Source organism: Panthera uncia (assembly GCF_023721935.1).
Source record: "Panthera uncia isolate 11264 chromosome A1 unlocalized genomic scaffold, Puncia_PCG_1.0 HiC_scaffold_16, whole genome shotgun sequence".
In the NCBI taxonomy this organism is placed as follows: domain Eukaryota; kingdom Metazoa; phylum Chordata; class Mammalia; order Carnivora; family Felidae; genus Panthera; species Panthera uncia.
Window position 1 is genome coordinate 7,528,151 of NW_026057576.1, and position 11,006 is coordinate 7,539,156.

Genomic DNA, 11,006 nt, shown 5'->3' on the forward strand with positions numbered 1-11,006 from the left:
CTCACCTGCCTATTAAGACAAAGCATTTTCTCCACAGGGGGCAAATCTACATTTTGTTGCAAGCAATGCCTATTATTCCCAGTGACTTGGAGGCCCTGCTTCCCGAAGGGGAAGGAAATGCATTTAAACACAAGGGAAAACTACAAGTAACAGGTGAGCATTTTTTATAGTAAACTTTTACACAAATTATTGCCTACATATACTAAAACGAATTTTGGCAGATGACTATCGTCTACGGGCATGCTGTTCTCTGGTGGCCACACAGAAGATGCACCACACAAAAAATTCTGAGAAATTGGAGCGTCTGGGTGGCTCAGTTAAGCATCTGACTCTTGATTTGGGCTCAGGTCATGATCCCAGGGTTGTGGGATCACACCCTGTGTTGGGCTTTGCACTGAGCTTGGAGCCTGCTTGAGATCTTTCTCTCTCTCCCCTGCTCGCTCACTCTCTCTCTCTCTCAAAAACCAAAACAAAACCAAACCAAACAACAACAACCAAGAAATTATGAAGACATGGTTTAAAAATCAGTTTTTTTTCTTATGACTCCTATGGAATTGTCAGACCCTCAGCTGTCATGGTTTCCGGCACAATTCCATGTTTTTTAATGGATTTTTTTAACGTTTTATTTGCTTTTGAGAGAGAGAGAGAGCACAAGGTGGGGAAGGACAGCCAGAGAGGGGACAGAGGATCCGAAACAGGCTGAGAGCGGAGAGCCCGACGCGGGGCTCAAACTCAAAAACCGTGAGATCATGACCTGAGCCGAAGTTCGGCGCTCAACCAACTGAGCCCCGCCAGGCCCCCATCAACATTCCATTTTCTCGTTGGTTCATCCTTAGCATCGGGTTTTAGGCAGGTCTTCCTTACTGTGCTAACGCAGCATTCCCAGTGAGTGGACTCTTTGTTCCTGCCACCCTTGAGTCTCCCTTGGGTTGTGTTTGTGTCCTTGATCATCAGTAGACAAGCCTAAGCAAGCCAAGGAGCTCGCAGTCCCCACTGAATCCCGGTGGGGAGGGTTGAGGTTGAGAGAAATGTTCCGTGTTTTGCTCAGTGTCGTTCCCTAGCACTTAAAACCAAAGCAGAAAAACAAAATTTCCAGCTACTTTTGTATGACTGGAATACTTTTGTATGACTTATTTGTCATGTTTTTAAATGTTTTGATCACTTTCTCCTCTTTATCTAGTGCGTTTGAGAAGCTTTTGGTGCTTTTTAATCTCCAGGCCACTGGGTTTGTGGCCATCACCTTCACACCATGGCGGGTTTCCCAGGCCCTTTATGGGACGTGGGCATCACCCGTGCTTCTCAAACTTCACTGTTCACATCCATCCCCTGGGGACTTTGTGACAGCGCGAAGTCTGACTCCGGGAGTGTGGGTGGGTCCCGAGATTCCGCATTCCTAGCCCGTTTAGTGGCAACCGTGCTTACCTGGCCTGGAGATCACTTTGAGTGTAAGGGTCTTGAAGCAAAGTGTACTCTTGCCCGGTTTTCCCTCGCCTCCCCTTACTCCCTCAACCTCAAGGCCCAGAGCTGCCAAGTACAAGCTGGGTGGGGCCTTGGGTTTGCCAGGTTGTTCCGGATTACTTCTCCCATCATGGCTGGGGAGGAACATGGCTATTCAGCCTCTAGAACCCTAGTGGGAAGGGACGTAAGGCTGAAGTAGGCTACTCTTATGAGAGAGCTTTCTGTTAGATCAGGAAGACCCAGCTACTCACAGCTTTGGATTCCTCCATTAATCTGAAAACAGGGTTCCATCATCGATAGCTAAGAAGCTTAGAAACCCACCATGGAGTTACTGACTAAACTGTGACCCAAGGGACTAAATTATGACCAGGTGAGGACTTGGACCCTGCAGTGAATTCTAGGTCACTGTCAAACTACAGAATTACCTGTTTTCACATCAGCTCCGTTTGGCTAAGTCTTGTCCCCGGAAATTGTTGTCTGAGCCACTCATTACTGACCCCTATGAACTGGGAGCCAGCAGGTTACTGGAGCTTGTGTTTGGGTAAGAGTCTGGCAAAGGGTCCTGCCATAGTGCACTAAGTAGGCTAATCCCATCACTTACATCAAAGATCGAGGTGGCGTTTGGCGAAAGTTCTTCAAAGGTTTTGATTCTCTCCAAGCTCAAGAAATTGAAAGCATTTACATATCTGAGGAAGAAGCAGAAGGATAATCAAGATAGGAAAATGCATCTAGTTTTTATTAGTCGGGGGACTATGGGCACTGTCTCCCAGCTGAGATGAACCAGAGTACTGGAACTTTCCTGCTGTGTTCTCCTGGGAGTCCTGACAGTGGTGGCCGCTTCCCCCCTACGGCTGTCAATCCACACTGCATAGTTTTGGGCAAAATCCCATAGGGACCCTGGAGAGACTCAGCAGTGGTTAGGCCTGTAGTCCCTTGTGGAACTGGGGAAATGTCAGGCCCAGAAGAAACCCGAGTCATCTCGTGGTCTAAACGCCGTATCTTACAGAGGAGAGAAATGATGCCCAGCGAAGGGGGGTGACTTGATAACGTGTAGCTGCCTACTTCCCCAAGGATGTGAGGAGACCAATGAAATGACCCCCCAAGACCACACAGCTGATTTAATGGCTAGTCTTGTATATTCTGTTCTGGGATTACAGACTGGGAAAAATGGGTTGTAACTGTGTGTTTTCCCTATAACTACCTCCTGACCTTTTGTTGATGACCCACTAGGAAGGCTGGCAGAGATCTCCACCATCTGGCTCTTCCTCGGGCAAGTTCACCTACTGACGGAGTTTCTCAGTCTGAAACCCTGTCACCATCTGCAAGGCCCGATTTCTAGGTGAGCGCTTCATTGGTCGAAGGCTGAGCAACCCCCTGAAAGGGCTCAAGCAACTTTGACAGCTTCCCTCCTTCATCTCTGACACAATCAGCTACTGCGAATGTGTTCGGTCTGACCTAGTTTTCTTGTCTTTAAAAAGAAATGGGTGATTCATTTGTTGCAGCCTGTTGGGCTGGTCACGGAGAGGGAGCAGTGCCACCGACATGTAACCCATTACCACAAATCGGGGCTGGTCACTGGACTTCTCGGCCTGTCACAGATGGCTGTCAGTCTTTTCAGACTGGCCCAACCCTTAGCTATGCCTCCCCTGGTCACCTGCCCAGTTTGGCTGCACTGAGGTCAAAGCTCTGGGGTTGTGCCTGTTGCAGATGAAGACGCTAGAAGGCCCATAGGATAGTCTTAAACACCCTAAACATAGTCCTAACTGCATGGAAACACGGACGCAGTGTTAAAATACCTGGGTCACAGACTCTATTCTGCCACTTTCTAGGCACACAGTTTTGGCACGCTATCTTCCATGGAGCCTTAAGGGCCCCATTTGTGTAACGGTAATAATAATATCTACCGTATAGTATTGTTTTGAGCATTAAAGGAATTGATGCTTTGTACAAAGAGCCCAGCACAGTCCCAGACCACGCACAGCATCAGTGCTGAATGTGTATGATACACACGTAACCATTAGTAGCGATGTTTGATTCATATGTGACTGTTGGCATTGATGTGGGATGGTCATTGGTAATGACGTGTTGACACACGTATAATCGTTAGTACTGAAGAGCTGATCCCCGCCCAGCACCCAGTGGAGACACCGAATCCATACATTTTCCCTTGTCCCTTCTCCAATTTTCCTCTACAGTAATGAATGGTATGTTAGTGTATCCAGTAAGAAAAACAAATTATTTTATCTGAGGTCTCATGAAAAAAAAAAAAAAAGTCTTTGGGGAAAAAAAAAGATGTAAGATTATTCTAAATAAGAGTCAAGAGGGGCACCTGGGTGGCTCAGTCGGTTAAGTGTCCGACTTCAGCTCAGGTCATGATCCCACAGTTCGTGGGTTCGAGCCCCGCGTCGGGCTCTGTGCCGACCGCTCAGAGCCTGGAGCCTGCTTCAGAGTCTGTGTCTCCCTTTCTCTCTGCCCCTCGCCTGCTCACACTCTGTCTCTCTCTCTCTCTCAAAAATAAATAAACATTAAAAAAAATTTTTTTTAATAAGAGTAAAGAAAATGCAATGTACTGTTCTTGATTGGATCCTGATTTATTTTTTGTTTTTTCTTAAGGTATAAAAGACATTTGGGGGAACTTACGGAAACCTGAATATTTAATAATATTAAGAAACTATCAAGGGACGCCTGGATAGCTCAATTGGTTAAGTGTCTGACTTCAGCTCAGGTCATGATCTCATGGTTCGTGGGTTTGAGCCCTACTTTGGGCTCTGTGCTGACAGCTCAGAGCCTGGAGCCTGGTTCTGATTCTGTGTCTCCCTCTCTCTCTGCCCCTCCCCTGCTCATACTCTGTCTCTCTCTCTCTCTCTCTCTCTCAAAAATAAATAAACATTGAAAAACAAAACTACCAATTTTTTTCTGTGTGTGATAATTTTGATGTGGTAACACAGGAGAAAGATCTTACAAGATTTAGGGTAGAACGTTATAACGCCCGAAGCTCTCTTTCAAAACAGCTGGGCATACATGCAGAGTATATGCGTAGAGACAAAATAGGGCAAAATGTTAACTGTGTTTGAATTTGGGAGGTGAGCTTTTTTTTCTATTTGAAAATTTTATAATGTAAAGCTGAGGAAGGAAAGAAATCTTACCTGACATTATCAGAACTTCCTGAATTAAACTGTGGAGCTGAAATATCTTCCTTGAAGAAGTCATCAGAGAAGGCACGAGACGAGTATGAAAACCCGCTATTTCCTGTCAGTATGGCATTTAGTGGGATATAGTCTTTACCATCCTAAAATACCAAAGACAGAGCTTTAATTGTACAGATTTCTATTTCAGCCTATTTCTGTGAAACATATCAGCTTCCACTATGTCATGTCCACAATCTTTCTTGCGTTTGGGGAAGATAATTCTGCGTGCACACACATTTTTTTTTTTAGCTTCTGATCTCTGCTATTAGCAGCTCTTAAGACAACAAATAACCTCCCCCCTTGACTTACATTCAAAGGCGTATCAGAATATCTTCTGATATTCTAGATTAGGTTAGCTTTACCTGTTGTACATTTGCCTGGAGCAAATCGCCTAGTTTTTCCACAAGTTCTGCAAATCTTGGCCTTTCTTTTGGGTCTTTGTGCCAGCAGTCCAACATGATCTGATAGCTGTTGAGGGAAAGCACGGTAGAAATAGCTGGAGAGCAGTGGTGATGGTGTAGACTGCCCCACACATCAGCGACGTGACGGGTGTCGTCCTACAGATAACGGTTCTGCTTCCTGCGGCTTATGATCCTTGCCCTCACTTTTGGACTTGGGCCTGCAGCACCCCTCCCCCCCGCCCAGGCTGTTTGGGCCGGGGTCCTACCGGTGGTGGGAAACGTGTCTAGAAAGGCAGACTAACAAACCCCGCCCTCCAGATCCCGTCACCACCCAAGTTTTTTGGAGGGCTTGTGGTCTCTGCAGAGGGGAAGACATAAGCTCTTCTTGAATAGAGCAGAGGTACTGGAAGGAAAGCACAGTGTCCACTTGCAGTTGGGTGTGCGGCATGGGGCTCCTCCCCTCATGTTCAAAGGCATGGCAATGTCCTTCAAGGTAAATGTTAATGTAGACACAGATTGTGTGTCTCTGAAGCAGGCTCCAGGCTCTGAGCCATCAGCACAGAGCCTGATGTAGGGTTTGAACTCAGGAACGGTGAGATCATGACCTAGACTAAAGTCAGAGGCTTATTAACCAACTGAGCCACCCAGGCGCCCCTGGCTTGGGCTGCTTAATAAGGATGTAGTAGGTCTAGGGCCCCCCAGTTCCGTTACTGAGCTCAGCAGCGGAGACTGGTCGAGAAGGCACTGCATACAAGACTCATGCCACCTCCAAAGGGTGACAGTCTGTGTCAAGTGTGAAGAGTCCCTTGGGCTGCAAGCAGGTTGCTTCCATGTGGAGGATCCCCTCTCCCCCCCGGCAACCCCAGCATTTCAAAGCAGCCATTACAAACTGGCCTCCCACGCTTCTCAGGGCACTGGGTACAGGTCGGGAAACGTCTGTCTTAATATTCCAGAAACCAAATCGTGTCCTGGGGTTTAAACGTCAACAGGGTTCCTCTATGATTCTTCTCCTCTGACCTTTGAGATGTAAAAGTAACTGGGCCCTTCTCTGGGCCGCGTCGAGAGGATACAGGTCCCTGCCTGCCCCCATCCCTGGAAAACACACAAAAGAGCACCCTGCACAGACTGGCTTACACATTTACTCTCCTTGGGTGCTCTGCTCTCCTCAAGGGAAGTTCGCTGTCAGTCAACTCTTCTCTCGAAAGATCATCTGGGCCAGAGAGGGCTCTGACCAAGTTGGATCAAAAGCTGAATGTGCTCAGAATTTGGAACTGGATCAGAACCCGGCTGTTGGCGCTATGTGGGCAGGGACCACATCTCGACCCCCGTCACCTAGCTCAGAGCCTGGCATATAAGCGCTCCAGTACTGATAAGGGAGTCACCCGAGACAGCAAGGCTTCCTTCCATGAATCCTTAATCATCTTGCAGATATTACTTATAGTGCTGGGACCTGGGGGTTCCTGGGAAAAGCCCGAGAACCCCCCCACGCTTCCGCCTCTTAGACATGTGCTTTCAGTCTCCACCAGCCTCTCCCAGCTGGGATATCCTTCTTTGGTTTCAAAGTATACGTGAGGTGGCCAACACAGACAGCAGGAGTACAGGCAGGTCACGAAAAGAGAAAAGAACACGATCAGGAGGACGGGAAAATAAAGACAAAAGGCAAAACCACAGGCAATGCTGATACCACAGAATTTATGTCCTGCCTCTGAGTAGCTGGAGACAGGCAGCGCTCCAAGCTCCCAGACAGCTGGTGAAAAGAAGGAATAATCGACGACGTGATGCACGCAAGCCAAACGTTAAAAACACACCAGTCACTTGGAAGAAGCACGGCTCTTCCTAGAACCGAAATCCGAAAGGAAGCGGTCCCAGACACCCCTCAATCAATGGCAGGGTTTCCATCTAGCAAACGATGACTCCACGGGACCGTCTTGTACCCTTGTCTTTCAATGTTGGCCAAAGCCTTAACGGCAAGAATCCCAGTCAGCGAAAACAATTCTGAGAGGCAAGACACTGCGGTCCGGGTGCGAGTGGCTCTTTAGGTGCCCAGGGGAGTAGTGACCCCATGTGGTCATCAGACCTCCTCCGTGGATACCGGGCTTCAAAAGCAAGCCGTGCCAATACTTGGATGGTGGAGCTGAGGTTTTACTTTCTCCGTACCCAGCAAGTAGATCTCCTAGGTCTTTGATAAAGGGACTGGGGCTCACAAAGATGTCTTGTCTGAATGGCAAATTCTCCTGCCTTTGTCCAAACTGATGGGTCAAGACTGTACTCAGAAGATGATTCTGGCTCTCTCCCACTCATGTATGTCATCCACTGTATCTATTCTACCTAAGTCCTAGGGGGTGCGGTGGGGGGTCAACTGGTCCCAAGAGCTGTGAAGGCCAATGTCGACCTCCTGAGGCTCACTTTGCAGACACGTAGGAGACTGGGAGTGAGGACGGGAACACAGGCTCTCTAACTCTGGGCCACTGTCCCTTCTCTCTGGGAGACCTAGGAGAGGGCCGCAGTGCCCAGCGTCCCTAACTATCCCTGACCGGCAGGCAGCCTCAGAGTGAGGACTCAAAGGCACTTGCTCCTTTCCGGCAACCCGGGTCAGCCTGCTCGTGGCCAAAGGTCTGAAGTAGCCTGAGACAGTCTGCAGTCTTGTACGATCTCCCTTTAAGTTGACACATTCCACTAATTTACTGAGACGGGTGCACAAACGTTTACCTGCATTGGCTGTGACGAACCCTGGCCTGCTCCCACCTTCCCACACTGGAGCCTAATCATCCAAAGCAATTTCTAGCGATAAACAATCTCAGAGGCTGTTGGAAGGATGTTAAATACATACACAGATCGTCTATCAAAGGTAGGCAAAGCAAGAAAGGCTTTGAAATAGAAGGGGGGAAGGGGTGGTTCCTGAGAGTAGAGGGTGTGCAGTCATGCAGGGCCCCCCCCCCACACGCCCCCCCCCCACTGCAAAGCATCCTTTCACCGCTGAGCGAGCTGCCGCGAGGACTCTCCCCGCCTGTCCTCTCCGCTGAAACTAGCAAAAGGGACCACCTACAAACTACTTGCTGTTTTATTCTGATTCTTGGTTTCTGATTTCTAGTTTCCGCTCCTCTTGCCTAAAATCCAACGCGAATCATCTCAGCAAACACCAAAGGAAAATTCAAAAAAAAAAAAAATTGGAAACATTCCTTGCTTATTTCCTTATTGAAAGACATCTGATTCAACAGGCCCTGGGCGAGGGACCAGCCACTCCGCGTCGAACGGTTTCCATCACTAAGTAAACAGGTTTAATAAAGAGACACCAGTTGCACCCGACCCAAGAGCCCTTCTTGAAACCAGCTGGGGGAAGGGCTTCCTTCTCAAGCTATCACCCAAGCTCCCAAGTGCACGCCACTTGAGGCCAAGTTCAGGTCACAGAAGCCTGTTCCGAGGGCTGCACTCTGTCCCCCACCCAGGCCTCCCACAAGAAGGAAATTACATCAGCTCTCAAATGCTGGAGAGTGGCTGGAGGCTGGAAGTCTAGCGTGCCCAGCAAACATTTCACAAAGCTGCTGCCTTTCAGAGTTTCTAAAACGTGGAGGAAAGGAGAGCCATCCTTTCCTCCACAGGCTGCGTGGGCTATAAGTGCCACCCGGGAGGGACTCATGTCAAGACCTGAAGCTTTGATCAAGTCCAAGGGGGTTTTCAGTCCAAAGCTGATAGGACTTTGTCCCTCTAGGGTCACTTTGGACCGGAATCTGGACAGATATTAGAACAGACCCGGCAGGTTTGTGGCTCTGGGCTCAGACTGCCTCCTTGGCAGTGTGGCTAACCATTTAGATGTTCCGTGCCTTGGTTTTCTTATCCGTAAATTGGAGATAATAGTTGTGCCTACGTTGAGGGTTGTTACGAGCATCAGGTAAGTTAATATATGTTAAAAGACACTTAAAACAGGGCCTGGCACTTGAGCACTAAATACTTAGTTAATAAATATCAGACGTTACCTAATACTGGCTGCAATTATGATTATGGTTAGTAATGGAGAACCAGTCTTGTGATTATGAGATCATATGAAAAGTGGAAATATTCGAAGCATGAGTGGACATATTAGAGAAACCTCTTTTCTAAGGCATGTGGGGTATCTTTCTAATTTAACAGTCCCGTGAGCCAGGGAAATCAGTTCAAAAGACTGGCTTCTAAACGTCTCCTCTGCTACCTGGTTGACAGAGGACAAATCACTTCTGAGAGGATTAGCTTCATTACTCATCAAATTCAGAGGAGAACATCTGCCTGTCTGCCCCTCAAGGTTTCTGGGAATTTCAGATGAAACTGTGGGCCGGGGCGGGGGACGGTGGGGAGAGGGACGCTTAGAACACCGTCAAGTGCAAAGTCCTCTCATTTTATACCGGATCTGGCGGTTGCCCCCTCTCCACCAAGCAAAAGGAAGCAAGCCATTAAAAACTCTTCAACACCTTCAACTCCCCCGCGGCCCGAATGTGGTCCTTGGGGCTGACCTAGCTCCGGTCCCAGCTCTCAGAACGGAGCCCTGCCTCAAGCTCTCTGCCCGTCACTCAGCAGACACGGTGCAGGGCTGACCAGAACAGGTCCCCCGGGCTCCTTTCTGCACTCACGCTACTCCCCGACGCCGCCTTTGTGGGCCCGAGTCCCCCGTCCTCGTCCTGCGTCTGACCTAGCCTTGTCTCCAGAGGCTGAAGGAAAGAGACGGCAGCCTTGCACTTCGGCCAAGCCCGCACTTCCTTCGTTCCCTCGGACTTCTCCCCAAAGGCCATCCCGGGGCTTCTGACAAGACCCCATGGTGTGGGTGGGACCGAGAGGGCCGCCTGCCAGTTCAGGAAAGGTGGTGCCGCCCTGGGGAGGCCCAGGCCCTTGTCAGCAGCTCAAGGAAACTGCAACTGTCATCACATTCCCGCTCAGGCCTTCACGTGCGAAACGTCCACAAAGCTTCAGGAAAAGAGAGCGTCCCAGGGAGGCCGGCCAACATTGGCACAGTGGAGACAGCCTTCCCGTGGGGCCTGGAATCCTAGGATGGTAAGCGGGAAGCCCCCTCGAGAAGCTCCACACAGCTGCCCACTCCTAAAACGAGTCCAGAGAAGCCTTCACGTCCATGGAGTATGGAGGACGCGGAGTGGGATTACTACCTCGTTTGGGAGAGTCCCCTTTGCCTCTCCTACCCCTCTTCCCCTGAATTGCAAGTGAAACCCCCCTCATGGGTCTCTAGCCAACGGAGGGCCGGAGCGACCTTTAGGCCTTCATCCCCGTGGCTGAGCGGGGCTGGGAGCCCAAAGGTCAGCACAGCATCTCCTTTCTGGGGTGTGCCGGCAGGAAGGGTGTGGGCCCGACGGGGAGGGGAGGCGGCCGGGGGCTCACATTTCAGGAGTCGCGTATTCGGGGGCCCTCATCCTTATGCCTTCCTTCAGACGGCTGCAGAAGTCCTCGTCCATTTGTACGCCCGGGTACGGGGACCCACCTGTAGGACACAGCGTGAGAAAGCACAGGGCGCGTTGTGGCTTCCGGGCGCGAAAGGCCACAGGGGAGCAACCGGTGTTTTCCTCCCCTTAAAGCGATGGTTCGGTCATAAATCCCCAGGGACTGGAATGGCTGCCCACACCCACACCACCCACAGAGAAGCCCAGCAAACCCTTGGGAGGCCACGGGCCTGGGGGTCCGACGCCCACAGGCCAGTCCTGTGGCTACTCCAGTCTGCGGGGTGGGGGCTCCCCGCGCCCCATAAGGAACTCTAAAGAAATCCCGTCATTAGAGACTCATACCTTGGGTTAATGAGATTCTTTCTAAAAACACAAGCGACCCAGAATAGGCCAGTCGTGGATCATTCCCACGTCAGCGAGAATGGTTTCCTTCGCTACTTTCCCTGACCTCCTCACAGGACCCAAGCACTAACACTAGCTGCTGTGTGGGACCTGAGGGAAAGGGGGCCTTGGGCTCCAGGGTGAGGCTGAATGGGGGGGGG

The 11,006-nt window shown here is 50.0% G+C and overlaps 2 protein-coding genes across 2 annotated transcripts in view; one reads left to right on the forward strand and one right to left on the reverse strand.

The window, feature by feature from the left end:
- Positions 1-3,965, forward strand: part of PAN3 (poly(A) specific ribonuclease subunit PAN3) — a 132,038-nt gene extending 128,073 nt beyond the window's left edge. Inside the window, exons 21-22 of the transcript XR_007461200.1 lie at positions 38-153; positions 2,689-3,965. The gene's annotated coding sequence lies outside the window, so the exon portion shown is untranslated. The remainder of the gene's footprint in view (positions 1-37; positions 154-2,688) is intronic.
- FLT1 (fms related receptor tyrosine kinase 1) overlaps positions 1-11,006 on the reverse strand; it is a 174,017-nt gene that overhangs the window by 4,781 nt on the left and 158,230 nt on the right. The window contains exons 26-29 of the mRNA XM_049647387.1: positions 10,406-10,505; positions 5,009-5,114; positions 4,605-4,747; positions 2,060-2,144 (exon numbers count right to left, since the gene is read on the reverse strand). Coding sequence (XP_049503344.1) covers positions 2,060-2,144; positions 4,605-4,747; positions 5,009-5,114; positions 10,406-10,505 — 434 coding nt within the window. The remainder of the gene's footprint in view (positions 1-2,059; positions 2,145-4,604; positions 4,748-5,008; positions 5,115-10,405; positions 10,506-11,006) is intronic.